The 27,843-nt window shown below is 34.0% G+C and overlaps 7 protein-coding genes, 2 long non-coding RNA genes and 1 other non-coding gene across 17 annotated transcripts; 7 read left to right on the top strand and 3 right to left on the bottom strand.

Annotated features, from left to right (window-relative positions):
- The first annotated feature begins 15 nt into the window (after positions 1 to 15).
- AT4G19420 (Pectinacetylesterase family protein) lies at positions 16 to 4,483 on the top strand. Of its 4 annotated transcripts, none has more exons than NM_118062.7 (13): positions 16 to 1,359; positions 1,841 to 1,956; positions 2,056 to 2,138; positions 2,276 to 2,405; positions 2,498 to 2,577; positions 2,657 to 2,743; positions 2,844 to 2,968; positions 3,064 to 3,124; positions 3,218 to 3,271; positions 3,361 to 3,438; positions 3,558 to 3,663; positions 3,766 to 3,911; positions 4,017 to 4,483. In NM_118062.7, exons 2-13 carry the CDS (start codon positions 1,842 to 1,844, stop codon positions 4,143 to 4,145), a joined length of 1,194 nt encoding a protein of 397 aa, NP_193677.2. In that variant the 5' UTR covers positions 16 to 1,359; position 1,841; the 3' UTR covers positions 4,146 to 4,483. The 4 variants fall into 4 exon arrangements, with proteins under 4 accessions (NP_193677.2, NP_001319996.1, NP_001328920.1 ...); NM_001341336.1 differs by having other exon boundaries at positions 16 to 1,624; NM_001341337.1 differs by having other exon boundaries at positions 103 to 1,359; positions 3,218 to 3,438; positions 4,017 to 4,456.
- Positions 210 to 458, bottom strand: AT4G06885. The gene has a single exon (NR_142052.1). It is a non-coding gene; the product is annotated as an other RNA (long non-coding RNA).
- A 1,304-nt stretch (positions 4,484 to 5,787) lies between the features above and the next one.
- Positions 5,788 to 10,756, top strand: AT4G19410 (Pectinacetylesterase family protein). 2 transcript variants are annotated; one of them, NM_001203841.1, is made up of 18 exons: positions 5,788 to 6,021; positions 6,882 to 6,994; positions 7,117 to 7,199; positions 7,493 to 7,622; positions 7,745 to 7,824; positions 7,962 to 8,048; positions 8,134 to 8,258; positions 8,428 to 8,488; positions 8,583 to 8,636; positions 8,736 to 8,813; positions 8,916 to 9,021; positions 9,124 to 9,269; positions 9,348 to 9,387; positions 9,735 to 9,806; positions 9,941 to 10,010; positions 10,139 to 10,248; positions 10,331 to 10,445; positions 10,528 to 10,756. In NM_001203841.1, the coding sequence occupies exons 2-18, from the start codon at positions 6,883 to 6,885 to the stop codon at positions 10,610 to 10,612; spliced, it is 1,554 nt and encodes a 517-aa protein (NP_001190770.1). In that variant the 5' UTR covers positions 5,788 to 6,021; position 6,882; the 3' UTR covers positions 10,613 to 10,756. The 2 variants fall into 2 exon arrangements, with proteins under 2 accessions (NP_001190770.1, NP_567585.1); NM_118061.3 differs by lacking the exons at positions 9,735 to 9,806; positions 9,941 to 10,010; positions 10,139 to 10,248; positions 10,331 to 10,445; positions 10,528 to 10,756 and having other exon boundaries at positions 5,891 to 6,021; positions 9,348 to 9,628.
- On the top strand, positions 9,660 to 10,822 carry AT4G19400 (Profilin family protein). Its single transcript, NM_118060.2, has 5 exons — positions 9,660 to 9,806; positions 9,941 to 10,010; positions 10,139 to 10,248; positions 10,331 to 10,445; positions 10,528 to 10,822. Exons 1-5 carry the CDS (start codon positions 9,740 to 9,742, stop codon positions 10,610 to 10,612), a joined length of 447 nt encoding a protein of 148 aa, NP_567584.1. The 5' UTR covers positions 9,660 to 9,739; the 3' UTR covers positions 10,613 to 10,822.
- Positions 10,823 to 11,989: 1,167 nt separating this feature from the next.
- Positions 11,990 to 12,470, top strand: AT4G06880. Its single transcript, NR_142051.1, has one exon. It is a non-coding gene; the product is annotated as an other RNA (long non-coding RNA).
- Positions 12,471 to 12,876: 406 nt separating this feature from the next.
- MIR168a lies at positions 12,877 to 13,014 on the bottom strand. The gene has a single exon (NR_142339.1). It is a non-coding gene; the product is annotated as a microRNA ath-MIR168a precursor (primary transcript).
- A 1,230-nt stretch (positions 13,015 to 14,244) lies between these two features.
- Positions 14,245 to 16,923, top strand: AT4G19390 (Uncharacterized protein family (UPF0114)). Of its 2 annotated transcripts, none has more exons than NM_001341335.1 (5): positions 14,245 to 14,426; positions 15,852 to 15,929; positions 16,118 to 16,199; positions 16,299 to 16,441; positions 16,537 to 16,923. In NM_001341335.1, exons 1-5 carry the CDS (start codon positions 14,382 to 14,384, stop codon positions 16,744 to 16,746), a joined length of 558 nt encoding a protein of 185 aa, NP_001328001.1. In that variant the 5' UTR covers positions 14,245 to 14,381; the 3' UTR covers positions 16,747 to 16,923. The 2 variants fall into 2 exon arrangements, with proteins under 2 accessions (NP_001328001.1, NP_567583.1); NM_118059.3 differs by lacking the exon at positions 14,245 to 14,426 and adding an exon at positions 15,030 to 15,602 and having other exon boundaries at positions 16,537 to 16,881.
- A 2,209-nt stretch (positions 16,924 to 19,132) lies between these two features.
- AT4G19380 (Long-chain fatty alcohol dehydrogenase family protein) lies at positions 19,133 to 23,326 on the top strand. Of its 2 annotated transcripts, none has more exons than NM_001341334.1 (3): positions 19,133 to 19,489; positions 20,688 to 20,957; positions 21,441 to 23,326. In NM_001341334.1, the coding sequence occupies exons 1-3, from the start codon at positions 19,235 to 19,237 to the stop codon at positions 23,220 to 23,222; spliced, it is 2,307 nt and encodes a 768-aa protein (NP_001329018.1). In that variant the 5' UTR covers positions 19,133 to 19,234; the 3' UTR covers positions 23,223 to 23,326. The 2 variants fall into 2 exon arrangements, with proteins under 2 accessions (NP_001329018.1, NP_193673.2); NM_118058.3 differs by having other exon boundaries at positions 19,237 to 19,489; positions 21,441 to 23,284.
- A 484-nt stretch (positions 23,327 to 23,810) lies between these two features.
- On the top strand, positions 23,811 to 25,581 carry AT4G19370 (chitin synthase, putative (DUF1218)). The gene is made up of 3 exons (NM_118057.3): positions 23,811 to 24,203; positions 24,272 to 24,483; positions 25,035 to 25,581. Exons 1-3 carry the CDS (start codon positions 24,114 to 24,116, stop codon positions 25,384 to 25,386), a joined length of 654 nt encoding a protein of 217 aa, NP_193672.1. The 5' UTR covers positions 23,811 to 24,113; the 3' UTR covers positions 25,387 to 25,581.
- A 630-nt stretch (positions 25,582 to 26,211) lies between these two features.
- AT4G19360 (SCD6 protein-like protein) lies at positions 26,212 to 27,490 on the bottom strand (the record flags this gene model as incomplete). Of its 2 annotated transcripts, NM_001125542.1 has the most annotated exons (6): positions 26,212 to 26,314; positions 26,415 to 26,510; positions 26,602 to 26,716; positions 26,824 to 27,024; positions 27,114 to 27,214; positions 27,310 to 27,490. In NM_001125542.1, the coding sequence occupies 4 exons, from the start codon at positions 27,488 to 27,490 to the stop codon at positions 26,684 to 26,686; spliced, it is 516 nt and encodes a 171-aa protein (NP_001119014.1). The 2 variants fall into 2 exon arrangements, with proteins under 2 accessions (NP_001119014.1, NP_193671.1); NM_118056.1 differs by having other exon boundaries at positions 26,243 to 26,314; positions 26,668 to 27,024.
- Positions 27,491 to 27,843: the final 353 nt, after the last annotated feature.

Raw genomic sequence — 27,843 nt, 5'->3', positions numbered from 1 at the left:
ATTCTCAACATTATTAATTTATAGAGGTTTTACTGTATTTTGATATGAAAACCTGTCCACCAATCGTATAGTCTCTAACAATTTTCCGATTAATTTTGTCTATTCTTACGAATATATATGATATTAAAAACAATTATAATCGTTAGCTTTCTAATTATGGACTAGGCTTCCTATAATTTTATTGAAAAGAGAAAGAGTTGGTAACACCGAAACTACGGGGTGAGGTTGCACACAGAGAATAAGATCACTTTTTACAAAATGAAAAGACAAAAACAGTCCATATTCCCCGAACAAATCGTCAGCTGTGTTTGTTGGCTGAGGAACGCGTAATTTACAAGCTGATAAAGAGAGATTCGTTACATAACAAACATTTCCAACAACACCATTACTCCATTACATAACCGGTCCGACCGGATCACGTCACCCACCCCCGACATTCGGGTCGGATCCTATCCAACCCATTTAACCGAACACCTTTTGTGACGTGTCAACTCACTATACCCCTATTAGCATTTCTGAACTCAAGTCTTCTTCACGCACGAACCCCTCATTTTATGTCAATCTTTGATATCTCACCCCTTACATTAATTTTTTTTCAGTCAGCCCCACAATCATTAATGTTATATTGACTGACCAAGTAATCAATTAATCCATGTCCTTTTACCAAAGGACATGACATGAGTTGGAAATTTATAATTTTCAATAAAAACTATATATTATATGCTCAAGAGGTAAACCAATTGTATTTCATATGCTCTTATATACCTTATAGCCATCTTTATTTTTACTTAAAAATCATATCAATTATACATTTAACGTTTTTACTAAAACAATAGTGAGTTTAAAGTTAAAGAAAAGTATCATAATTTTTAATGAAAATTTACATATTATTAATATAGATTTGATTATTATTCTCTATGATTTTTATTATGCCAATAGTATAAAGGGGGTTATTGTATAGAAAGGGAAGAAAATGGTCATATTTATAAGCAAATAATAATGTCGGATAAAAACTGAAAACATTTTGGTATATAAACATATCATCTTCTCGTACACACCACAATTCTTTTGTTTTATTATATACTCTTTTTTTTTTTTTGGTGTCACGAAAACGAACGAATCAGTGTCGGCTCTTGGGTTCCGAACAAAAACAACATTGTACGTCGGATCCAAAAAACGCGCGTTATATAAACGCTTAATTTCTCCAGGATTCTTCTTCTGCTTCCGCCATTGCTCGAAAATCGCGTCTTCTGACAATGTGCTGAAACTGAGTCATCGTCCGAGTTAGCAAAGTGAAACTTCGAAGTTTCTCTTACACTAATCTCAGGTTTGGGATTTTGTAAGAAACCGCGTTTACAAGTAAGTGCGTTTGCGTCTGAAACTTTCTTTCCAAGAAAGATTTATTCTTTTCCCAGTTTGCAAAAGCAAAACTGATCCTTTCTCGTTAATTCCTTCTACGTAGAAGGAAAGATTTCGGATTTTATTTGCATTGCTTTTTCTAGAAAAACATCTTTCTGACAACATCGAATGCAAATATTAAAATTTTCCTCTCTGTAAAAAATTTCTGGGAAAAAGTTTTCTCTTTTTGTTTTTTGTTAGCTGGAAATTGAAATCGCAGTCGCAGGTACCGCAAAAATCTACTAAAAACACTGAAAGTATCGTTTTTTTAGATACCAAAATGCTATTAAAATGGTGTGAACATATAGTTCGGATCTAATTTAAGATTTTTTTTTGTCTTTTAAGTACTATAGTGTCATTTTTTGTTAGCTAATTTCTTCTATCTGTACTTCAATTTATAAAGTTCTTAGATTTATTTATTTTGATTGTTTTCTTTCACCAGAATGTTCAAGTTGAAGCAATGGTTGATTTATTTGGTGTGTTCGTTAGTAATAATGAACACAGAAGGACTGTTTGTCAATATTACATTTGTTCGAAACGCAGTCGCTAAAGGGGCCGGTGAGTTATTAATTCTGTTTATATATTTATTCATTATTGTTCCTATATAGTATATTTTTGTGTTTTTTTATTCTTCATCTATGTCTTTTGGTTTTGCAGTTTGTTTAGATGGAAGTCCACCAGCTTATCATTTGGATAGAGGTTCTGGAACTGGAATCAATAGTTGGTTGATACAGCTTGAGGTTTTGCTCTGCTTTCTTCTCTTGTGTTCTGTGGTTGTTCTTGCTTTGGCTTAGTATATTTTTGGAGTTGGGAGATGATTTTGAAATGAAGTTTTTGTGGAAGTTAATTGAGTGTCTTTGGAAATGGTTTGATTTAGGGAGGAGGATGGTGCAATAATGTAACAAATTGCGTTAGTCGGATGCATACTCGATTAGGTTCATCGAAGAAAATGGTGGAGAACCTTGCTTTCTCAGCTATTCTTAGCAATAAGAAACAATATAATCCTGGTATATATGGAAGCTTTTGACTAACTTGTTGATCAAAGATGAAGTTAAGTTTTTGTCTTATGGGTTTGGTTGGTTCTTCTTGGAAATGGCAGATTTTTACAATTGGAATAGAGTGAAAGTTAGATACTGTGACGGGGCATCATTCACAGGAGATGTAGAAGCAGTGAACCCTGTGAGTACTAAGAAGAGAAACATGAGATTTATTTAGTGTTGTCTTTCTTATTCGATAATCATAATGGTAATTTGATCAGGCTACTAATCTTCACTTCAGAGGTGCTCGAGTTTGGTTAGCCGTTATGCAAGAGCTGCTAGCTAAAGGCATGATAAACGCCGAGAATGTTAGCTTTTCTTTCCTTCACAAAATTTCTCCAATCTCCATTAACTCTTGCAAACTTTGACCCTTCAAAGTGGTCTAAAACGTTTATGACACTATTGCAGGCTGTTTTGTCTGGCTGTTCTGCTGGCGGGTTAGCTTCGCTGATGCATTGTGATAGTTTCCGTGCTCTATTACCGATGGGAACCAAAGTAAAATGTCTTTCAGATGCTGGTTTTTTTCTCAACACGTAAGACCATTACTCTGTTTGTGATCCTTCCCTATTCATCATCAACTTACTCAAAAAAGTTAGTTAGAAATGACATTTCATTGGTATGTTTTCAGAAGAGACGTCTCAGGAGTTCAATACATTAAAACATACTTCGAAGATGTTGTTACTCTTCATGTAAGCTTTCTATTTTCTTTTTCCTATCTAGTGACAGTTGATTCAGTTGCTCATTCCTGTTATTTGAACTTTTCATTGAAATTTTGTTTGCAGGGATCAGCAAAGAACTTGCCGAGGTCATGCACATCAAGATTAACTCCTGCAATGGTAGAAAGCATTCATGTTATAATTATAAAGCCATTTTTTGTTTCTCTTCAATATTTTTACCCATATAATCAATCACCAAAAATCTGCAGTGTTTCTTTCCGCAATATGTGGCTCGCCAGATTAGAACTCCTCTGTTCATTCTTAATGCCGCTTATGACTCTTGGCAGGTAGGTTAACTCTTTGTTACTGCAAGATTTGTCCAAAGAACAGATCTTTCAGCTTGAATGAAGTATTTTCCATAATCTAACTTCAAAAACTCATCATTAGTTTCACATTTCTTTATCAGATAAAGAACATTTTGGCTCCGCGAGCAGCTGATCCTTACGGAAAATGGCAAAGTTGTCAACTAGACATCAAGAATTGCCATCCAAGTCAGATCAAAGTTATGCAAGGTTAGTATAGAAGCAAAAATTATGATATGATTTTGCTGGATCATTTCTTAACATCAATGCATGAAAAGGGTCTAAACAATTTTCGGGTTTGCGTCCTTTTAGATTTCAGGTTAGAGTTCTTGAGTGCAGTGATAGGTTTAGGGAGATCTTCATCAAGAGGGATGTTCATAGATTCTTGCTACACTCACTGCCAAACCGAGACACAAACTTCATGGTTCTGGCAAGATTCTCCAATTCTAAACCGAACGGTACAAAAAAAAGCAAACATTCTCCAAATTCTTGTCAAACAAAATGTCATTAGAATCAATGTTACATTGTGTTTTCATGATTCATTATTTCTTCTTAATTTGCAGACAATAGCAAAAGCTGTTGGAGATTGGGTTTATGACAGAACATTGTTTCAGAAGATAGATTGTCCTTACCCTTGTAACCCTACTTGCCACCACAGGGTTTTCACTCCTCTAGATGCTCCTCCAATTTAAGTGATTCTACCATATACAGTATAGATTTATTATTATTTTGAAAAGAAAATTTGCTTATAAATGATTCATTTGTTAGATACATATAGTGAAATATTCCTAGGGTTTAGCTATAGAAGATGAAAAAGAAAAAGAGTGTGATTAATTCTTGAGTGTTGAGAATAAGCAATAGGAGTAATTTTCTTCAGCACTTGTCTTGTGTGCTGTTTAAATTGCTCTGTTTCTCTTCTATTCTGATGTAAAATGCAAATTGTTACCTTTATCCTATCAAATAAAGTATAATTCTTTTCTCAGTTGTATCAATCTTTTTCATTCTGAATTAGTGAATTCATTATTTTGTGAATTGGTTGTTTGTTTGGCACCTGGTTATATACCACATTTTTTGTCTTTATTTTCAAATTCTTAAAAGATTTCCATATAATATGGATACAACACTTCGATGATCAGATCTCAGGTTTCTTCGGAGAGGTTCGGTGACTAAACGGTACTAAGAAAAAACTTTAATTCGACTCTGTTTACATGTTTGGGCCCTGTACACTTTTCTCCTTTTGGCCCAATCAAAAAAAAATGCAACTACTATTTATATTTTCAAAACATAACGTCATTATTGGTTTATTGGTTTGATCTTTTGGGAATGAGGAGATTATTTTTTTTTGAATGAAAATTTTTCTGAAAATAAATTTGATGTTTTGTGTTTGCTTTTTTGTAAATCTATTAGATATAGTTAGTTACTCAGTGAGCTTAAGTCTCCTTTTTCTATAATTGTTGTATACAAATTTAGTATTAATTGTCACAGTTTTGTGATTGAGGTCATCTCTTATGGCTTACACGTTGAGCTTCGTTATATAGTCGAGCCATTTTGTAAAGAAAATTTGAGAAATATAAATTTGTATTGCTACGAATCTTAACTTTTTTGTATTATTCATGTTTTATGTGAAACCCATATGCAATTATGCTATCTGTATTATTTTTCACCCGGTTTCGGATCGATCATTTTTCCGAGGAAATAGTGGAGAAAATCAATGAAAAGGAATTACACTTGAGATGTAACAATTATTCCTTTTATTTCGTAAAATTTAACGAATTCTAATTATATTTTAATTCTAGATCTTAATTACTCGTGTTATAATAAAAAGATCAAAAAGAGAAAGGTCTGAACTTTAAAATTTTGTTACTTTACGAAAAATCTCTAACATGTTTTGGCTGTTGCGCAGCTAACTCGATCGGTGTGCAGTGCACCGACACTTTTAGTCCTCGTGCCAAACCATACTTTTTATTTCTTATTTAATTGTGATTCATAGATTTTTGTTTTACAAAGATAACAAGCTAGGATGAATTATTATAACACGACTGTGAAAAGTTTAACAAAAGAAAGACGCATCTTATAAGATTGATGATAACTTTAAAAACTGAATATCTAAATGAATATGCATATAGAATCAGTATTCTCAAGGTCCGAGCATAATCTCATTTTATTTTTATCGATTGGTTAACATGAAAGAACCAATTTCGAAAACACATTGATAAAAAAAACAATTATACAACTTAGTTTCTTGACGTTGGATAACCTGGCGAATCTACTAACACATGTGCACGCTATGCCAGTCACAAGTATCTTATAAAAAGAAAAAAGAAAAAAGAAAACTTTATGCAAATTAAAGCAAAAGAGTAAATAAAAAAGCAAATTAAAAAGAAGAAAAAGTTTGATTTTTTATTTGCAACTTGTGGATATGTATCTATATGATGAAGAAGACATCAATGACTGGCTTCCATAAACTTTTAAAGCTCTCTCTTTCAGATTCCTCTCTATCCATTTCATTAACACCAAAACCTTTTTCTTCTCTCTAACCAAACAAGAAGAGGACTCCATTTTCGCAAGGTATGCTTCATTTGTATCGATCTTTTTATAGTTCTGCAAGTTTGATATGTACTCAGAATAAATTGAATATTTTGTTTTAGTCTTGTTAGTTAGAACTACAGTATATATTACTATTAGCCATTTAGGATTTCAAGAAGATTGCATATTAATATCAGATCATTAATGTGAATGACATCGAAGGTTACTTCGGGGAATTGATAATTTGAAACGATTCAACACATTTCTCTGCGATCCAACAAGTTGAATATGAATAAGGGGATGATATGATTTTTCTTACATAGTAAAAGTTGAGATGATGTGAAAGGGTATTTTTGGTATCTCAAGATACAAGCATCCCATAATAGCGATTAGCAATTTTTTTTTTTTTTTTTTTTTTTGTCAAACCGATTAGCAATGTTAAGTAATGAATTATGATAGATTTGTAATGATAATAATTGTTTAGTGCTCTACACTCTGAGCAAGGTTATAATTACAGACAACTAGAAAAGTTGGTCTGAGAAAAGCTATAAGATATTTAAAGACGCACATGGACGATGGATGTCTTTTTGTTTGTTTGTTTTGTTCTTGGCTAGTTATCACATTTGACATTTCTGATAATCTACTTTTGAATAGTCTAAATTTCCAATTTGTAATAACGTGGATTCGAGGAATCTTAAAACAATGGATTACATAATAGTATAATTATAAAAAATATTATCCACTCGAAAATGTAGGTAATTTCAAAATAAATAAATTTGTCAGTCCGCATGTTACCATATGAAAGCAGTAATTAATTCGCATTAGAAATGTACTATTATATTATTATTGAAATTAACCAAATCGTAAGCTTGTTTATTTATTTATTTTCCAAAAAATGATAGAATGGGGAGGCTTAAGCAATGTTGGTCAAGTCTGCTAGTATTGGCAGTGTTGGTGATCGGAACTGGAGCCGTTCCCATCACTTATCTCCAAAGCGCCGTCGCTAAAGGAGCCGGTAATATGCAACAACGGTTTACATAATACTTATATTCATATTTACACAATTTATCGGATAATTCAATAAGTTTTTGAGAACATATATATATATATATATATATATATATGTTTATTATGTAGTGTGTTTGGATGGGAGTGCACCAGCTTACCATTTTGACAAAGGGTTTGGTTCGGGTGTTAACAATTGGATCGTCCACATGGAGGTAAAGAAACTTGTTTTTTGTTGCAAATTTCTGGACCACTTGATATATTTTTTTGTCGTTGAAATGACTGTACATATAAATCGAGTTCTTTTTTTTTTTTTTTTAATATATATAAATCGTAGTTCTTTATAGTTGTGTGATTAGTTAAAACTTAAAAACATTGCGGCGTTTATCGTTAGCATCTTATGTTTTTTTTTTAATAATTATTTTACTGAAAAGAAATGTAACATAAAAATAAGGTAGAATTAGTTGAATAAAATTTGAATGAAGTGTATATGTTGTTTATATGTTAGGGAGGAGGATGGTGTACCGACGTTGCTTCATGTAATGAACGTAAGGGTACAATGAAGGGTTCTTCCAAATTCATGAACAAAGACTTTGGATTTTCCGGTATCTTGGGTGGCAAGCAAAGCACTAACCCAGGTATATTACTGTTTTTTTTTTTGTTTCTAATGATCCAGAGGTTTGTGGGAGAGTTATGATCAATTAATGCTGTTGAATCTATCTTGATTTTCATAAAAAAAAAATGATTTTCTTTTGCTCAGATTTCTACAATTGGAACAGAATCAAAGTACGATATTGTGACGGATCATCCTTTACCGGCAATGTAGAAGCCGTTAATCCGGTAATTTAGTGACTAAATTGTGATATTTCATAAATATTATTTTTAGTCAAAACATTCACATTTTTCTTGAAGTACTATAAATTCTTGCAGTCAAAATTGTATGATTTATATATAGTCGGAACCTTGAATAATTTCAGGCAAACAAGCTGTTCTTCCGCGGTGCCCGAGTTTGGCGTGCGGTGGTTGATGATCTTATGGCTAAAGGAATGAAAAACGCTCAAAACGTATATTATATGTGCATATTTCGACATCTCTCTTTCTTTAATGTGTATCACTTAAAAAAAATTAACATCTTATAAAACTTTTCAGGCTATACTCTCCGGTTGTTCAGCTGGAGCATTGGCTGCGATTCTTCATTGTGACACTTTCCGTGCCATACTTCCCCGAACAGCTAGCGTCAAATGTGTTTCTGATGCCGGTTACTTTATCCACGGGTACGTGTACATACTCTTAGGCGTTGGCCAAAAAAGTATATGGAACCAAACCGAAAGTCTAAACTAAATTACTAAACCCAACCTAAACTGATAACAACCAAAATAAACAAACCGGTTTTATTTGATGTCAACAGTGATTATTATCACTGAATTCGATTTTATGAAACAGTAAAGATATCACAGGAGGATCATACATTCAATCATATTACAGCAAAGTCGTCGCACTCCACGTATTACTCTTTATCTAATATATCTCTCAATTGCTAATTCTCTTCAACCATGAGGTGAATCCTAAAGTCAGTGTTGCTTAATATCTTTTTGTAGGGATCTGCAAAGAGTCTTCCTGTTTCTTGTACCTCAAAAATGAAACCAGAACTCGTACGTGCTTAACTAAACATACCAACATCGTTGATCTTGACACTTTTTTCCATCTATATATGGACCGATATCAAAGACTTCTCCGATCGTTTTTTGCAGTGTTTCTTCCCGCAATACGTCGTTCCTTCCATGCGAACACCGCTCTTTGTCATCAATGCCGCTTTTGATTCTTGGCAGGTCATATACTAACCATGATATACTTATATACATAAACATTCATTTCATTATAAAATATACACAAATCGGATACATATAAACTGAATTTGGTGATTTTTTCAGATCAAGAACGTTTTGGCTCCAACTGCTGTTGATAAGGGAAAAGAGTGGAAGAATTGTAAGCTTGATCTTAAGAAATGTAGTGCCGCTCAGCTCAAAACCGTCCAAGGTAATTCCATAATTGTTCCGGTTTATATTGGTTTGGTTTTGAATACGATCAGTTCGGTTTATCGAGATTTAAATTTAAACCGGGTTGGTTAAAACATTTCAGGGTTTAGAGATCAGATGATGCGAGCATTGTCACCGGTTCACAGTACACCGTCTAGAGGATTGTTCTTAGACTCGTGTCACGCTCATTGCCAAGGAGGAAGCGCCGCCTCTTGGTCCGGTGACAAAGGTCCCCAAGTCGCCAATACGGTAAAATTCAATCCTCCAATACTTTTAAAATCTTTTCAATTCGATTTTAGTTCTGATTTTGATTATTTGTTTTTGCAGAGAATTGCGAAAGCAGTCGGAAACTGGTTTTATGGCCGGAGTGCATTTCAGAAGATAGATTGTCCGTCGCCGACTTGTAATCCTACTTGTCCTGCTATCTCTACTGAAGACTAGAATCATCTCTAAATGTTCAATTTTTTTTAATTTGAAATTGAAAGAGCTCGCAAACATTTTGGATTTGTTTTCCAAATCGGATCAATAATAATCACTGCAATTTGAATAAAGAGTATATCTTTACTTTGTATTATAATCGAGTTTACCTATAAAGTTTTTAACTTTTTATACGAATCCAGAGAGAAAGAGAGAGACTGTGTACTACTCGGTGCTCTGCTTCTCTCATTTTGTAGTGAAGTGAAGAACCCTAAAAATCATTGCTTTATTAAAAAGCATCGATGGATTCGGCGTTTGTGGACAGAGCTTGGGACAAATGGGTTACTACGGGTAACGTTGGTTCTTCAGGTAAGTTCTCTCTGGATTAGGGTTATTGTTTTATTCTTCTTCTTGTTTGGGAGATTTTGAAAAGAAGATGAAGAACCCAGAAAGAAAGAATAAGATGCTTCTTTTCGGTGATTTGATTGTTGGAATTTGTTCAGGTAATCCATTGAAGGCTGCTATTTTGATTAACTATGATCCTACAGGACCTTCTCGTCTCTTATCAACAATGTAAGCTAATTCATCAAGTTTCAATATCTACTGCTCTCTGTTTCTACTTAAAGGTTGTTCTTTTAGATTGGTTATTTGCAGTAAAAGATCGAAACTTTGATGTATGCTTAATTTTGAGTTATTGGCAGAGCTAAACAAGAAGGGATTGATATCTATCCAGTTGATCTAAAGCAATTTATAGATTTCATGAGATGTGGCAATCTTCCTACTGAGACTTTTGTTCTTGGATCCAACCAATGTAAAAGTTTGTTTGTTTGGTTTTATTTCTTTTGCTTGGAGAGTATGATTTGTGGTTTAATAATATGATTTGGAATCTGCAGACATAATAACATCTATTCATGAGAACTGGTTCGCTGCTAGGTGTTTAAACACTTCCCAGCCTGCTGGTGAAGGAGCTATTGTTATGCAGACTGCGGTTTACGTGTTGGTTGCTCTGTGAGTGCACTGAATACTTTGCTCAAGTGCATATCTTACTCTTACATTTTCAGTTCAAAAATAAGATGGTTATGATTTGCAGATATGATGGATCAATTGGTTCAGCTTCTCAAGCTATGGCTGCAGCTGATCAGTTTGCATCGCAGCTGAGTCGGAAAAACTTCTAGCATCATCATTTGCGAAATCACGAGTATTTACATTGTTCTCTGTTATCAATGTAAACAAGCTTTGACTATGTTTTGTGAAGGATCTTTGTGTTTCGATAACTGGTTTTTCATTTTATCTCATCTTAATCAATTGGTTTTTGAACAAGTCATATCAGCATGTACAGTCGTTTTGATTCAGTTCCAGTCCTGAATGCTTGTTGGATTTCCTTTATCAGAAAGCGGTGTCATCGGTGTTGTTTTGGGTAGTGGGGATCATGTTTGGGACATAGTGGACACACCCTGCAATTACCATTCATAGCAAGTGAGAGTCCCTTTCAGAACCATTATGTTGTGTGAGAACAGATCATCATCAATATGATTAGACTAGAGATTGCTGATCAAGAACCTAAATAAGAACATAAGTATACCCTCTTAGAGACGCATACATAGCGAATAAGGCAGTCAATATGATTCAGCCGAAGTAGTGAGATCTCTCTATCTTATTCTTCTTGCTGATATGGTCAAGGACTAAATGTGAAATCGAGAATGAAGAAATTATTGTTTGAACTTCTTAAAAGAAATTTATTTTTGTTTGAATTTTAATTAATATCCAAACTAATTATGTACTTTATAAGAGGGAGTAATAATGAAGTTAAGATATTTTCTTTGCCAAAAATAAGAAAGAGAAAAATCCAAAAAAGAAGAAACAAGATTAGATGCCCTGACTTGTAACCATAAGTTTCTTCTATACAGTACATGGAGGTTGGGTTTGTGCTTGAAAGTGAAACTTCAGAGACTCTGACAAGAACAATGTTTGAATCACATGATGCTTTCTTGTTTTTTTGTTTGTAAGAATTCCAACATTTTACTCATCATCTACACTGTACCTTTTATACAGAGCATAATAATCCAAACTTATATAATTTTGGACGGGTCACTAACTCACTAAGGTGTGTTTTAAATTGGTTTGGATTTGTTTTAAGAAATAGAAAAGGAATGATATTTTTGTTGTTGTTTTAGTTGATTCGATTTATTCCAGATGGTTCAAAACTGATCGCTGGATTTTGCAAGCATTTAACCATTGATTTACTTATGTGTTATTATTATAATAATGTTTGAAATACATTAGAGAAAGACTAAAGACTGGAGCAGCTGAAAATAAGGGACCTGCCCATTGACGAAACTGAGAACTTTTTGACGAAAACCCTCAAATCCAACTATCATTATACTTGAGGACACGTAATCTTTAACTTTTTCTGATACTATACTTACATACTCATACATATATATTTATATTTTATACATTAGAGATTCCAACTAAAAAGTGTGTAAAGAAACAAAAGGTACAAGACGATCGATAACAAAGCTAAAACATTAATATTGTAATATGAAATGCATAGTCTGAAACAACCACCAACTAACTTTATAAGTTTACATTTAAACTTTTTTGTTTTGTTACGTTTGTTTGCCACTAGTACCATCATTACTTGCATTTATTCTGCACTAACGGTACTAATCGAATTGGTTCTGTTTCTTTACTTCCACACCATTTGTTTTCTTTAACAATTTTATACATTACATATCCATAAATGGAAAACAAAAAAATATCTTCACTTCACATGCCTCCAATGAATCCTCTCTTCATCTCTTAGCATAACTAATTCAATCATTGTCATCTACAAAGTCACACAGAGTGAATTGTTAAATCGTAAAGCCACAATTATAAACATAAGTGTAAAGAGCAAAACCGGTGGTATAAACCGGACAATAGATTTGCTTCACAAACCCCAACAAAACAAAATTAGGTCACTGAGATTTGACTGTTACCTTTAAGGAATTTCAATCTCATCATCGAAGCCTATCCACAATAAAACCAATCGTCGAATCAAATCTTAATTAGATTGCTGTAACGATCAATAAATCTAGAACTAATCACATCAACAATCTCTAACATTTTAAAACCTAGATCTTAAATTCAAGAGTCCTCATACTCCTACATCTACAAATCCTAAAATTTCGAAACAAAGGCAACATCACTTGGCTTTAAAATCAAAACCAAAGCAAAGATTCAACATTTGGGCAAACAAAAGGAGACTAAAGAACATTCAAATATAAAAAGGGATAAAAATCAGATATACAATATTCTAAAACAAACAATTTCAGATTCAAAGATATAAAAAACCTTTTTCTAGGTTATATCAAAAATAAAAAGCATAAGAAAACGAATATAAAGAAGGAGAAGCGTAGAAATCTTCCAGATCTGATAGGATTTACGAGTTTTTTTACACCTCGAGGATCCGATTCAGTTGATGCAAGGCGGGATCCAATCCCTGCTCACAAACCAATAAAGGTTTAAAAGTCACGAGGCTGTGTCAGCCGAATTGGTTCCCGACCTGCACCAAGCGAATCCGAGCCCGATGGTGAGACTCTACTATCATAATAATCCCTTTAGACAGGGATATGAAGAAAGAGAAGAGAGAAGGAGTTCTAGGTTTTGTAATGGGGAAATGAGGTTTATGATATGTAATAAGAAGAAGAAGGGAACCCTATCAAGCAGAGACAACCTTAGCCTCTTCTGTAGGGTATTTAATACAGGTTACGACCACTCATTTTCCGACACGTGTTCTCTTGAAAGAGATTTTCGCTTTCACACTGTTTTGATGATAGAAGATGAATTCTCCGACCTTAAGATTAGATTTTTTTTTCTTCCTTTTTTCTCTCTTTTGATGAAATTACGGAAAAAGCCATTTGCTTACGCTCGTAAACCACGTGAGCGTGATCTGTACTTTTGTCACGTGGACTTCTTCTGCGTCTCCCACTTTTTTGACTTTCTTATGTAAAAGTTATCCTGGTTGTTAATATTTTAATTGTTTATATTTTCTTCTAAAAATGGGTTATTGTGAAAATAATGTGTTTGCCTGCAAAAAGATGAGAAAATACATGGGTGTTGTAGGTGGTAATCTCTTATCCTTGCGGTAAAAAAGATCATTTAATAGTTAATCATCACAAAAATAAGAACAATTAGTGGGATTAAAATCACAAAATTAGTTGGATTAAAATAATAACAAGTAAGTTATAAGAGAGTTGTTGCCTTAACATTGAAGAAAATAAAATAAAAGAAAAAACAAAACACACACATAATAAAGAAATAAACAGTAGATAAGAAAATGGGGGAAGAGAATAATAAAATTAACAACTTTACTTGAAATGCTCCATTATTGAATTTAAGTATCACAGTCCCATTTTTTGATCAAAATGAATAACCTTTACTGCTCTTTATCTCGGAATATTTGGAAAAGATTAGAACAGCGGATATTCAGAAGATTGTTATTATATTCGTGAACAATAATAATGCCCACCAAATTTTCACGTTGAAATTCTTCTTGATTAAAATATAAAAGTAAGAATATGATTCTATTTCTGTGATAATAGACAATTGTGCTCAGTCTATTTCATTGTATAGATTCTAGACCAACGTAATGTATGTGAATGTGTTATGGTATTTTGCAGTCTTTTACGGCGCCGACAGTTTATGGTTCTTCATCTTAAAATTGACAATTCCCATTACATTATTTTCTGCTACACTTTTTGACTATGCAGCATTACAAATTCCAATTTTTTTCCTAAAATGTCAGAATATCTCTAAGTATCATTGCATAACTAAATTTATATATGTTGCATCTGAGAATTTTAGAAAAAGAAGTTCCGTGAATATCGCAAACATTAAGGCAAGAACATTTGCAAAAAAAAAAGAGAAACAAATTCAACATCCAGCAGAACTGCAGAAGTAATGGGGGTGTTTAGGGCAGAAGACAAGAACATTAGCAAAAAAAAGGTAAAGATTGACTGGTTCCATATGCATTCATGTCATGCAAAATATTGAATCGAACCATCACAAGCATAAACATTAAGGATTTCTGTTAGACAAATTAACGTTGTAAGTACTAAAACTAGCTAGATTTGTGATTGTCACATATCAACTTGTTCTACATAAAGTTTGTAAGAGCTAAAACTTTAAGCGTGAGCTTTTTGTGAAACAAATGAAAGTTAGATATTAACCGTTCTCTTATTCTCGAGATGATTTTCAATCGATGGTTATGCTACAAAGTTGGCTCGTTCAATATAATGAGCTCTTGTGTGTTCAACATGAATACATGATATTTTTGTGCTCGTTAAATACTCGGTTTTTACGAAATGAATTTTTTTAAGAGTTCGAACCTAAAACCCGAACTTGATTGACCAATGTACATTCATAGTAGAATATTTGCTTTGTACCTGAATCTGCGTTTATGAAACTACGTCTAAAGATTGAACCAAACAAATAAACCGAGTTAAACCAAAATCTAGATCCTACCAAATCAAAACGAATGAACATTCAATTTAGAAACCAAAAAAATAAACCGGACATTCCTCATTAGATTCTCTATATTATTCTTTTGTCTGTAATTGCGTTTGTACAAAACCACGTTTGCGTTTAGATTGTTTAAAGATATTTATTGAAAAAAGACCCGCGTGATTAAAATGTGTAAAGAAAGTTCCTCCGTTATTACCGTCCAAGTGGATCTCTAAGAGACCGTACAACTAACTCCACTCACGGCGGCGCATTCCCAATCTGCTGACACGTTTCTGCTTATCACTCTCTCTTTTTCTTCTCTTCTTACCACACCTGGTTGACTCAACCACGATTCGTCCCTAAGCAGCCATGACGACGCCGTGCCGGACCATTAACGCTAATGCTATCGCCGCACCGTCGCCTTCGGGATTGATCTTTAACGGGTTTCGTGATTTCGTCCCGATTGAAAAGAGGCTTGTTATATCAAGCTTTCGTGGCTTGAAACTACCGTCGAGGACGACGAAGACTATTACGAGCTCTGACTGGAGTTGGAGTTATAGGTCTCCGGGAAGATTGGCGTCTGCGTCTACGTCTACGTCTGCGTCTACGTCTACGTCTGCGGCTGTAACATCGAATTCTACGAATAGATTTGAAGCTTTAGAAGAGGGGATTGAGAAGGTAAATGGGTTGATTGCAGATTTACGAAATCTTGGTAAAGCTGAGTTTTATAGGGATTTGAATGGTTCTGTTTCATTGTATAAAGCTGAGATTTTTAAGGGTTAGGTAAAAGAGTTGGTTTCAATGATCATGATATTGATTGATATTAGACAAAATCTTGGAGAAGCTGAGTTTTGTAGATTTTTAGGGGTATGAATAGCTCAATGAATTATAGAAACTGACTCAAAAATTATTTACTGAAATTTTCAGGTCATTTATAGTTGTCGATTTATGACGTTTCTTGGAACATTAGGATCTTTGCTCGGATCGGTTCTCTGTTTCATCAAGGTAAAGCCACTACAGATTATCTCATTGCTCTTTCTTGTTTAAGCTACAACTAGATGAATCAGTGTGGAATATGCATAAGCTAGTATCCTGTCTTGTAAAAGCAGATAATGTCCTAAAAGTTTTGCAACTCACATAAGAAACACATTATACTATTTTTGCTGTCTCTTTTAACGTTTCTTTTGGTGCAGGGATGTATGTATGTTGTAGACTCGTTTTTGCAGTATTCGGTGAATCGTGGGAAAGTGATATTCCTTTTGGTTGAGGCCATAGGTTAGAGAGTTTTATCTATGTTTCAGATTAAGAACATTATATGCTCACAACTTTTATTGATGTGATGCTGATACTGATGGTATATACGATTATTTGTAGATATATATCTCCTAGGAACTGTGATGTTAGTCTTTGGATTGGGACTTTACGAGTTGTTCATCAGCAATCTCGATACTTCAGAGTCGCGCACACACGATATTGTTTCCAATAGGTCGAGCCTCTTTGGCATGTTCACCTTAAAGGTTGCTCCTTTTGATAACTTTCTCCATCTGTATAGTTGGTTAAGATTTCATTTTGGTTTATACTAAGACTTTCCAACTGTTTATTTTCCCTCCAGGAGCGACCTCAATGGTTAGAGGTGAAATCGGTAAGCGAGCTGAAAACAAAGTTGGGACATGTAATAGTGATGCTACTATTGATTGGTTTGTTTGACAAGAGCAAGAGAGTAGTCATAACTTCTGTCACGGATTTGCTATGTATCTCTGTTTCTATCTTTTTTTCTTCTGCTTGTCTCTTCTTGCTCTCTAGGCTCAATGGTTCACACTGAGGAGTTAATGGTGTTGTCCCAAAACAAAAGAAACTTTGTATGTGTATAATGTTTTAGCAACGCTCCATCTTCTCTTTTTGTTCATTATATATTGTTTCTCTCTGACTTTGATTTTGAAAAATATATTTCTTAACGAACTAGAAGTGGAAACGGATAAGACATTTTAGAAGAATCATAATACATGTACGTGAGCCTACTTCAATGAATGAGTATTACTGTATTAGATTTATGGGCATCCTACTCAAGTCAATATGCATCATAGACTTTTGATATCCGGAAAAAAAAAACTCGGCCACTTTCTTGTTATGGTCTATGGGTTTGATTGGTGAATTTTTTTACTGCTGAAACTAACCATACCAAAAACGTTATTTTCAAATGCATCATAAACGTTCTACGGCTACTTTCTTTTTTAAAATGGGTATTCAAATTAAAGAATAAGAAATCAATTGTTTAACTGGATCTACATGTATATGACACTGTTTTTGGAAGTCCAAAAATTATCAACTAAAAAACAGGATCTACATGTATATGACACTGTTACAAAGAGAACTTATATGTGTTCAAATTTTTAAACTTTTGCCGAAAATAATCTTTCAAAATATGATTTATTCATATCTCCACCGGCGACACCACATTAAATTTGTAAGCATCTTTAATAAACACTCATAAGAATTGAAGTGGTTATTATATAATACTAATACTATTGAAAAAGAAAACTTAATAATACATTTCTGATTAGATATGAAATTATGAATATCAGAATTCAAAGTTTTCGACAACCATCGCACTCATGGGGTATATCTTTCCCCAAACTACATATATATAAGAAGTCTGAACCGATCAAGATGAGTATAACTAGTAATCATTCCCAAACAAACTCAAAGAATTTCAATCTATACGCAATAAATATACACACTTCTGAAAAAAATAACAACATTAAGCACGTTCAAAAAATAGGAGATCATAAATTTTTATTAAATTACATCTACCACATTATCAACTTGCATTGGACAATCGATGATATCAATGCACCTATAATTTACATAAAAAAGGGGGAAGATAAAACTCAAAATCTGGAGGAGAATCTCAGAAACTTAATGAATGATAATTATGGAGGACAGGTATTGTTAACTGTACTGTCTTCTACATTCAATTCGCTTTTCTTTTTTTTTCTCTCTCAAAGGGTCCAGTTTGATACCCTGATCACTCACTCGTTGGGTCCTTTCATGACCTCTCTGTACTTTATTTGATTCTATCATATTAATGAACATTGTCATTTTTTCTTACATTATTACCTGATTTGTGTTCTACTAATCATTCGAAGTTATGATAAAATCATTCCTTTATATTTTGAGTTCCCATATCTGTAGACATCCACACATGTCTGAATCAGCCTCTCTTTCAACGAAGTTCGAAATTTTGCAACTTATTCAATAGTTATTTAAAAATTTAGTATGAAAATCAGCTTTTATCATAAAAATATTAGAACAAAAATGCGTAAATTACTTTAGTAACAAAACTAGAACGGTATTTTACTTAAAATGAGTTGAATCTCTAAACCATAATATTAATGAATAGATCATTTAAACTTGAATACTATAAAAACAACGTTTTGGTTCATAAATCGCTAGTCTATTATAGATAGACGAAGTAATAACTAATATCAAATATATAAATAAATTTAACTTGCGTTATCTAATTTAACAGATTTGTTGCAAAGACCAAAAGTTTATATACCCCTTTGATATTTCAACCAATGTACATTACTTGGTAATTCCGTATGATTGCTCAAATGTTTTCCCAAACCATATATGTAACTTATTGATATAAATCATGTCACGATCACTTCGTCATCACTTGCAACACAAATCTTTACGTAGTTGGAACTAAAATTACGAATAAAGTGGGTGTGTGTAAAGAATTTAATACTTTTATAAAAAAATTCTGAAAAAGTCAAAGTAAATTATATTCACACATATGTATGATATATCTATATGAATTATAGGAAATAAATTTTCTGAAATATTAGGCTCCACCTAATAGGCTAATACCCATTGTTATAGACTACCCCTAAACTGTCGATTACCCATCCTCTGATATTTTTGTTTTATTGGATTTAGGATACATACGAATATATACGAATTCGTAAACAAATATTTGTAAGAGTTAATATATATTTCATATCTATATCTGATTCAGAATATGCAATTTAAAACTTACATTTCAGAAAGTTTGACTTAAGTAAACAAATTTGTCTAGCGTTTTTTAAGAATGGTGTCCATGTTTTCTATAAAAAAAAGATCACAAGCTTATAATGAAATTTCGAAAACCTAATTCGGATCAGTGTACTTGCTAGTATCAAACTTTTCCTTGCTGGTACCAAACAGATAGATATATATATATATTATATTTGTATTTAATCCTTTGGTCTCTATATAAATACAACACGTCATAAACTTTACTAGCCACAACTTAAAGTATTGAATACATGGAGAATCACAGCTGCCTTCAGAAAGATACGACGTCGGCGGCCAAATTAGACGTCGAAACTGGAAACCTCCGGCAGAGAGATGAAACGAAGCCGTTTTATGCAAACTCACTGACGCCACGTGAGATGGAATCTCTTGTTGCGATCTGCGATACCTTCATATCCTCCATCGACGACTCTGGAGTAGGACACGTGGATGATTGCGTCGCTGGATATTTCTCCGCCTCCGCTTCTCAGACCGGAACTCCCGACCGCGTAAGTGTTATATATACAAACATGCATTCACATATAAAAGAGATTTACATACATGCATGCACATATAACATATATAAGTAGATATGCTTCCCGATTTTTATATGTTACATGCTTTATCAAAACAAAACCTATTTGTTATATACATGCATTTTTTATTATTTCTAGCTAACCCTTTTTACAAACAAAAGAGAATAGAGCATAATTTAAATCGTTTAGGATGATTTAAATTATTAATTTGGATCCATATGCATACGTTTGCTGAGATATTATTACAGTTGATTTTTTCTTTATTTTTACAAGAAATAAAATAAGAATGATTTATGGACATAATTTTAAAATCACGGTTTTTTATTTGTAATCTTTCTTGATTCAGATCGTTTTAGAAAAGAAATTAGTAAACGTAAAACATTTCTTTCTTACTCAAAGGTGATTCATATCCGACTTATACAACGTTTAAACAACAGTTTTTACGGGTTAAACTGTCTATAACTTATTTAGCAAAAAGATATTTACATATGCATTTAAAAATCTGCATTGCATGCATGTGAATCAGTACTTTCCATATCTAAAAAGAGAAACGGTACTATAGATGACAACAAAAAACCAGTACTTTCAGTGAAATATAGAGCCGACAGATTTCAAGTACACCTACATTCCATCGTCACGCATGCCATTGATGCCATCTCAAGTTAATTGCTAAAAATAAATTTGTTAATTCCTTCTCTTTTGGCTACTATTTATTCGTTCCATATAACTATTATTATAAATTTGGTATTAATATATCACTCCGACGACCGATTCAATTGTTCTTTTTTTCTTGTCATAACTCATTGGCAAAAAGAAGGTAAAAATAGATTGAACCTTACATATCGTGTTCACTACATCGTGTATGTGTAAATTAGTTGATATGCACTATTAAAATTTTCAAAGAACGATTAGATATTAGTCAATTATAGGAATAACGAAGAAGCGACTGCTTAACCATAATCGTGGTTTGGCCGCATATGGTCTGGTTGGAAATCCAAATATAATTGACTCATGAACCAAAAACCGTTATGCTAGATATACCAGCTATGAAAATTTGTATAGGTTAAAGTTAAATAGAACGAACATTTTTTTTTTGAATACAAATTTCATTACATTTACTTAACCGTTAACCCTGACCGTTTGTTATTGTATCATAAATTCGTAATAACAGGTGGCGAGGTTAATGAGTGAGAGACTTCACCACCCAAAGAAGTGGATACTAAGAGCTGGATTGTGGTTACTCTCTACTTGGATCGGAAGTCTAGTCTTGTGTGGTTGGAGAAGTTTCACCGGCGAGTTTCCTTACTTCCGGAGATTCTGCCGGCTTCCGGAGAAACGGAGAGAAGAGATATTGCTGAATTGGTCTTCAAGCTATTTCTCACTTCTTAGAATGTTATTTAGGACCATCAAACTTATAAGTGCCCTTGTCTTCTTCACTCAGGTAAACTAAACTCGAAATCTTTGTCACTTATTTCAATTTCTTATCACTTTTGATAGATGTGTACTCATTATGTTTCTTTTAAGCTTTATGTTTTATGATTTTCACACATTTGTTTGCAATATAAGTTAAACCTTAGTCTACTAATTAAACTTATCAATTTATTTAAGATTTACATTTTAGTCACTTTAACTGGTATGAGTAAATTATAAAATAAAGGACATGAGTGAGTTGGTAATGACTTGGATATATTTACTGATTCTTGAAATTTGAGTCCAAATGAAAAATATATTCTTAGACCATATATGGTAATGGGGTCTATATGGCCCAATGATTTACTTGTGGTGGACCTGTTGAAAGTTCCTCTTCAACGAAACTCGTTACCCAATGAATCCCGGAGGGAACATGAAACTTGTCAACTTGATATACCATATAACTAACTACTAATTTTTTTTTAATTATTCCTATTGATTTTTAAAAATTCAGGTTGATGAAAAAGGAAGGAACTTGGCGTGGAAAGCAATAGGTTACAATGGACCCAGCCCTGATCATAGTGATCATGAAGTAGAACTAAACGAGGAGAAGAAGAAGAAGAAACCTGAGGAGATCTTTGGACCACTTTACAATGGCATCGTTGATCTAAAAAGCCCTAGAGAAGCCGTGGAAAAGAAGCTAGCCGGTCGTGGGTTCGCAGTTTCAAATCAAAAGAGGAATACAAACGGATCATCTATCTCTGACCCGGTGATGAAAATCCAGTGTGATGCTGTGGTGGTTGGGTCTGGATCCGGTGGAGGAGTGGCGGCAGGAGTGTTAGCCAAGGCTGGTTACAAAGTGTTGGTGATTGAGTCAGGGAATTACTATGCAAGAAGCAAACTTTCTTTACTTGAAGGGCAAGCTATGGATGACATGTATTTATCCGGTGGGTTATTAGCGACGTCCGATACGAACGTAGTGATTCTTGCGGGATCCACAGTCGGAGGTGGTTCTACAATCAATTGGTCCGCCTCGATCAAGACACCAGAACATGTGATGAAGGAATGGGCAGAAAAGTCAAAACTCGAAATGTTCGGAAGTGATTTGTATCGAGAGGCAATGGATGTTGTCTGTAAGAGGATGGGTGTTCAATGCGGATTTGTAGAAGAAGGGTTTAATAATGAGGTATTGAGAAAAGGTTGTGAAAAGTTAGGGTTACCAGTGAAGAATATTCCGAGGAATGCTCCATCCGATCATTACTGTGGGTTTTGTTGCTTGGGTTGCAAGAAAGGTCAAAAGCAGGGGACTTCAGAGACTTGGCTTGTAGATTTGGTGGAATCTGATAATGGTTTAATCCTTCCAGGTTGTCAAGCGACGGAAGTCATGTACGACTGTGAACAGGGGAAGAAGAAGAAGGCAACTGGAGTTGCGTTTGCGTTTGGGGAAGAGATTTATGTGGTGGAGTCTAGAGTGACAATAGTGGCTTGCGGTGCGCTTAGAACGCCGCATCTGTTGAAACGTAGCGGTTTGAAGAATAGTAACATTGGGAGAAACCTTTGTCTACATCCGGTTGTTATGGCTTGGGGATGGTTTCCAGAGGAAGATAAGTGGCCGGAAAAGAAGAAAAAGAGCTACGAGGGGGGAATAATGACTGCGATGTCTAGCGTTGTAATTGAAGAAACGCATAGTTCTTATGGTGAAATGGTTATCCAGACACCTGCTCTACATCCAGGAATGTTCTCAGGGATCATTCCCTGGACATCAAGCAAGGATTTCAAAACCCGAATGCTCAAATTTTCAAGAACCGCACACATTTTTGCGCTTCTGAGAGATAAAGGAACCGGAACAATAGATTCCAAGACCTACATTGACTACAACTTAAACGATGAAGACGAAGAGAGTCTAAAGAACGGTCTTGAAAGAGTCTTGAAGATTCTGGCCGCAGCCGGAGCCGAGGAGATTGGGACGCATCATTCAGAAGGTAGGAGTCTGAATGTTAGAACAGCGAGTTCGTTAGAGATTGAGCGGTTTGTGAGAGAAGAGAGTTCAAAGCCGTTGAAGGATTTGTCAGGTCAGATATGTTCAGCTCACCAAATGGGAAGTTGTAGGATGGGAATTAGGCCGGAGGAATCCGCGGTGAGGCCAACAGGAGAGACTTGGGAGGTCGAAAGGTTATTTGTGGCGGACACAAGTGTTTTTCCGACCGCTTTAGGGGTTAATCCGATGGTCACCGTTCAGTCTATTGCTTATTGTATTGGACTTAATGTTGTTGATGTTCTTAAGAAGAAGAAGTGAGGGTTCATCAGTTTGAAATAGATTTTAGTTTTCCACATATTTTTTAAAATGAAATGTTTTTTTTATACAATTGATAAAACTAATATTAAGAAGTTCTTTGTCAAAGTATCAGTTAGCAATAAATTTCCTTTTCTTTTAATTATTCGTAAACTATAACTAGTAAACACTGGTAGGCAGTAGCAGCTTGATAAATAAGAAATAAAGATGAGCAAAATGGATAATATTTCTTAAGCTAGTAGGCAATATATGATATGAAATAAAAAATCATATTAAAATTTCAGATTTTAATTCTAAAACAAAACAAACAAAAAATTATGTATACAAAAAGTTTCAAGCCTTTAACTTGGGAAGGCTTAATCTATACTCAACTTCTATAGTCCATGCCATTATCATGCTTTTGTTCTTTTTATTAAGGCCACTTTGTATGTAAGTCAAACAATCTACGTTTGACCTCGTCTTTAGTAAACACAAATCATCTATTTCCTTTTAATCGTTTTGGAAAAAAATTTTATTTTAATGTATGATAATATTCTCCTCTCTTTTATTTCCATATTATTTAGTTGACAAAGAAGATTTCTATGAGAAGTTACCTCACATAGTCACATATCCAAAATTTTAAGTTTGTGTTGTGTACTTGTATCAAAAGTATACGCCATCATCTATTTTCTTTAAAATGGTTTTGGAAATTTTATCATTTGATATAATTAAGAATTTTATTCTCTCTCTTTATTTTCCATCCTTATGTAGATTAAAGAACTTTCCTCAAGCCTATTAAAAGATAATTAAATAAATCCCCCTGAGAATTTGACTCAAATAATCTAAGGTGTAGCATTTATGTTGCAGAATTACATATATGTAAGTGCGTCTGATTGATTTTGTCCACTAAAAACTATGCACAACCTTTTTCTCTACTCAGTCGTGTTCTCTCTTGGTCTCGTTTCCTTCATCACATGTTTCGCAGCCGAGTTCAAGAGAACACAGGTACGACGTCGAGTTCCTTCAATTTGTTTTTTTATATTGACAAATCGAACCAAAGTTTACTTGTGTAGAAAGAAGATATTCGATGGGACACAGAGAGGAACTGCTATGTACCCGGAAGCCATGCGTTCGGGCTTGGATCAGCCGCTGTTCTTTGCTTCTGCCTTGCTCAGATCGTTGGGAACATAGTTGTGTTCCGAAATCACCGGACAAGAACTAAAAGAGAAGATGGTTACAAGATTACTGATCTTACTTTACCTACGGTTCTATTGCTCCTGTCCTGGTAAAATATTTTTCCTCTTCTCTTTTTTTTTTTTAATCTCATCTAACTGTAACCAAGAATCCCCTTAACCACCTACCGATATATCTTACTGAATTTTGTATTGGGTAATTTTGAATCAGTGAGTAATTCGGTTTACGGTTTAGTTTTCCGGTTTTACTAAAACTTAAACCTATAAAACCATTTGTATTTTGGTTTGGCTGTTTAGTTTTTGTTTTGTACTAGGTTCGGCTGTAGTTGAAAAAATAAAACCGAAATATAAATATATAAGAAGTTCACCAATATTATGTTTATGCAATAAAAAAATATAACATCTAAAGAAAATATGGACTGGTTTGTTAGGTGACACTAATGCAAAGTTCGGTATCGTTTCGGTTAATCAATTTGTTTTGGTTTGATTCGATTTTAAGGTTGAGAGTTATATTTCCCATCCCTAAGATTCTAAACATATCAGGCGATGTATCATCTAAAGTATAAGAAAGAAAATATCTCTTGAGATTAGTTTCCTATATTGATAATTCTCTGTTCTTGTTTTTCCTTACCTATGTGATCAGGTCCAATTTTGTGGTAGTGGTATTGATTTTGAGTACCGCAATAAGCATGAGTCGAGCTCAAGCGTATGGAGAAGGATGGCTTGATGAAGATTGTTACTTGGTCAAAGACGGTGTCTTTGCAGCTTCAGGCTGCTTAGCCATCCTTGGACTTGGAGCTTTGACCATTTCAGCCACCAGGATCAAAGTAAAGAAACAACAACAACTTGTGCAAGTCGTAATCAAAGACCAAAACCAAGACCAAAGGAGATCAATGGAAGAAGAACAAAAGCATGATGAGCACCAAACGAACAAGTCAGAAAGTGTCATTCACTTGGTGGAAGAAGTGTCTTCCACTAATATAAGCAGAATATAAAAATAAATATAAAACGAAAAGTAAAAGGGGAAATATCGGATATGCTATTATTTACAAAGATGTATATAATTGGTTAATGCACTTATTTAATTCATCCATCAACCACTTAAGGTCACCTAGGATACCAATTAAAAGAATGTCGCGATAGTTTCAACTTGTGTATAATAATTATGCATTATGCTATTTTCTTCTTTATCTCAATTGACTGGCAATTAGGAAGATTCGTTCCCAGTTACAAGCCTCAACTAGTGGTCTACATAACTCTGATCAATCTAAGATTATAACTTATTACAACATGAATAAGAGAATAGTACTTTCACACGTGTGGGAGATGCAGACACCCAAGACTTACCAAGTCAACTATACTTGACCCATTTAAGTCAAAACTCAAAGGGAATAGAGAAGAATTAAACATGGAACTAGAAAAACAGTAAAGACTGTTACATATGTTGGAAGATTTAACTTATCAGTGGTTGTAACAAATAGAAAAGAAAAAAAGAAAGAAACAACATTCTTTCAAAAATCCTAAATAAAAAAGGTAAGTTCATGATACCAAAAGACACATGATTCTTAATGATATGTGCCACAAAAGATATCGACTCAAAACAAATGTTTAAACCCCAAAAGCAGAGATTCACAGGTCAGTAAGGCATATAGTATCCACTACAGAAATATGTTGGTGGTAGTTGTAATTGAAGTCTCATTTGTATGTAATTTCCAAATACCTGAAATATGAAGATATTAAAATTATCAATAAAATTGGATATACGTAATCTTTCAATGAATAACTAGAGGTAAAAGCTGTGAAACAAACCTTGGTATCTCTCACAGGTCTCGCGATAGGGCCAAGCGGATTTCAAGGTCTCCCAATAGGCTCAAACGGAGTGCGCGAGATCTTGTAAGAAGATCCATCAATGTTATAAGTAGGCTGCAAAAAAACAAAAAAACAAAACACATATGTTGGAACTTGAACATCTGACTTCAAAGCATCGGATCTCTATTAAACTAAGCTAGAGATATAAGGTCACCTTTGAACTCTCTTCTTCCTTGGTTTGGGAAGGACCCCATATGTTGTACTGCTTAGCGTTCTTAGTCATTGCCTCAAAATCATATCTTACAGAATTCTACAACCAAAAGACAAGTAATTAGTTATGGGATGGTGCTTAAGGAATACAAAACAAAGATCAGAAACATATAGAGAATGTATGAGATTACCAGCTGAATAGAGATCGGCGCAGGCGGAAACGTGGCAAAAAAACTTTGACTTGCAGCAGACGTTACCTTGAAGGCAGATGAGTCATGCATAATATTCGTCCATATAGGAGCTTGACTAAGTTCAGCATAAGGCATAGACTGGTAAACATAAGGGTCATAGAAGTATGAAGGAAACTGTGGTTGAGAAGCAATGGGAAATCTATCATTGACTGATCCATTAACTGAGAAAGCATTCGACTCTGTCTTAGCTTGCGGTTGAATGAGATTTTCATTCGAGATCAATGGAAATTGTTGGAGTATCTTATCGTCGGATCGATTGTTTGGTGAGACAATTATAGGAAGCGGTGGGTTTGGGGCAAGACAAGATTTACTACATGTAGATCCTCTTGCTAAACCCCAAGTAGGAGGCTGAACTATTATTTCCTGTAAAAGAAAAATATCAACAGATTAATAATCAAATCTCTAATGGTGGTTCGTGATTATTATACGTAAATAAAAACAATTTAACTAACCTTAATGTTATTTCCGTTGAAAAGAATGTAATTCTGAATTTTAGTATCCGGAGGAATTTGAACTCCGTTTTGGTTCCTTCCTTCTGTTCCATAACATACCACTGCCACAAACAAAAAAACCTAGTTAGAAAAGCTTGCACAACAAGAAAAGAACAAATCAAAGTTTCTTAGAGGTTTTGGAATCGAAATAAAGTACCGTTTTGAAGACCTAGAGTCGACTCTTGGAGATTGAGAAAACAGAGTATGCCTTCGTAACGTATATCGAAGTTAGCAATCAGAGTGACGAAACTTCCTATGTACGCTTCGACGGGAATTTGTGGAGGAAGAAAAGATGGTGGTGACAATGAAGAAGGATGCTGAGAAGTCACAGTTTTCATGATTATTATTCTTCAGCCGAAGAAATTAACCAAAAATTTGAAGAAGAAGAGAGGATTTAGTCGATTAGGGTTTTTTGATCTCTCTCGCTCTCCCTCTCTCTGGTTTTGCAGTATTGTTCGATTTGAAATATTGCCTTAAAATTTCGTTCTAAGCTGGTTTAATTTATAGGAAAGAGAAATGTTAATTGGCGCAAAAAGAAAAAAAAATGTTAATTGGCGCAAAAAGAAAAAAAATGTTAATTGGCGCAAAAGAAAAAAGGAAAAAGTAATGGGCCGTGAATTACTACTACTATGCCTGTCTTGTGTCTGAATCTAAAATCTTATGGGTTTTAACTGGGCCTATATAACTGGGC

This window comes from Arabidopsis thaliana, chromosome 4, assembly GCF_000001735.4.
Source record: "Arabidopsis thaliana chromosome 4, partial sequence".
Classification (NCBI taxonomy): domain Eukaryota; kingdom Viridiplantae; phylum Streptophyta; class Magnoliopsida; order Brassicales; family Brassicaceae; genus Arabidopsis; species Arabidopsis thaliana.
This window is presented reverse-complemented; position numbering and strand designations above follow the sequence as displayed.

What these genes read in the sequence shown, in the direction of transcription:
- AT4G19420 (NM_001341338.1), top strand. Translation starts at nt 1,842, where the DNA reads ATGTTCAAGTTGAAGCAATGGTTGATTTATTTGGTGTGTTCGTTAGTA. An exon ending in TAAGAAACAATATAATCCTG is followed by an intron (nt 2,406 to 2,497) that starts GTATATATGGAA and finishes TGGAAATGGCAG; the next exon opens with ATTTTTACAATTGGAATAGA. An exon ending in TCAGATCAAAGTTATGCAAG is followed by an intron (nt 3,664 to 3,765) that starts GTTAGTATAGAA and finishes GCGTCCTTTTAG; the next exon opens with ATTTCAGGTTAGAGTTCTTG.
- AT4G19410 (NM_001203841.1), top strand. Translation starts at nt 6,883, where the DNA reads ATGGGGAGGCTTAAGCAATGTTGGTCAAGTCTGCTAGTATTGGCAGTG. An exon ending in ATTGGATCGTCCACATGGAG is followed by an intron (nt 7,200 to 7,492) that starts GTAAAGAAACTT and finishes TTTATATGTTAG; the next exon opens with GGAGGAGGATGGTGTACCGA. An exon ending in GCCGGTTACTTTATCCACGG is followed by an intron (nt 8,259 to 8,427) that starts GTACGTGTACAT and finishes TTTATGAAACAG; the next exon opens with TAAAGATATCACAGGAGGAT.
- AT4G19400 (NM_118060.2), top strand. Translation starts at nt 9,740, where the DNA reads ATGGATTCGGCGTTTGTGGACAGAGCTTGGGACAAATGGGTTACTACG. An exon ending in TCTCGTCTCTTATCAACAAT is followed by an intron (nt 10,011 to 10,138) that starts GTAAGCTAATTC and finishes AGTTATTGGCAG; the next exon opens with AGCTAAACAAGAAGGGATTG. An exon ending in GTTTACGTGTTGGTTGCTCT is followed by an intron (nt 10,446 to 10,527) that starts GTGAGTGCACTG and finishes TATGATTTGCAG; the next exon opens with ATATGATGGATCAATTGGTT.
- AT4G19390 (NM_118059.3), top strand. Translation starts at nt 15,294, where the DNA reads ATGACGACGCCGTGCCGGACCATTAACGCTAATGCTATCGCCGCACCG. An exon ending in CCTTTTGGTTGAGGCCATAG is followed by an intron (nt 16,200 to 16,298) that starts GTTAGAGAGTTT and finishes GATTATTTGTAG; the next exon opens with ATATATATCTCCTAGGAACT. An exon ending in TTGGCATGTTCACCTTAAAG is followed by an intron (nt 16,442 to 16,536) that starts GTTGCTCCTTTT and finishes TTTTCCCTCCAG; the next exon opens with GAGCGACCTCAATGGTTAGA.
- AT4G19380 (NM_001341334.1), top strand. Translation starts at nt 19,235, where the DNA reads ATGGAGAATCACAGCTGCCTTCAGAAAGATACGACGTCGGCGGCCAAA. An exon ending in AGACCGGAACTCCCGACCGC is followed by an intron (nt 19,490 to 20,687) that starts GTAAGTGTTATA and finishes TCGTAATAACAG; the next exon opens with GTGGCGAGGTTAATGAGTGA. An exon ending in CCCTTGTCTTCTTCACTCAG is followed by an intron (nt 20,958 to 21,440) that starts GTAAACTAAACT and finishes TTAAAAATTCAG; the next exon opens with GTTGATGAAAAAGGAAGGAA.
- AT4G19370 (NM_118057.3), top strand. Translation starts at nt 24,114, where the DNA reads ATGCACAACCTTTTTCTCTACTCAGTCGTGTTCTCTCTTGGTCTCGTT. An exon ending in CCGAGTTCAAGAGAACACAG is followed by an intron (nt 24,204 to 24,271) that starts GTACGACGTCGA and finishes TTACTTGTGTAG; the next exon opens with AAAGAAGATATTCGATGGGA. An exon ending in GTTCTATTGCTCCTGTCCTG is followed by an intron (nt 24,484 to 25,034) that starts GTAAAATATTTT and finishes CTATGTGATCAG; the next exon opens with GTCCAATTTTGTGGTAGTGG.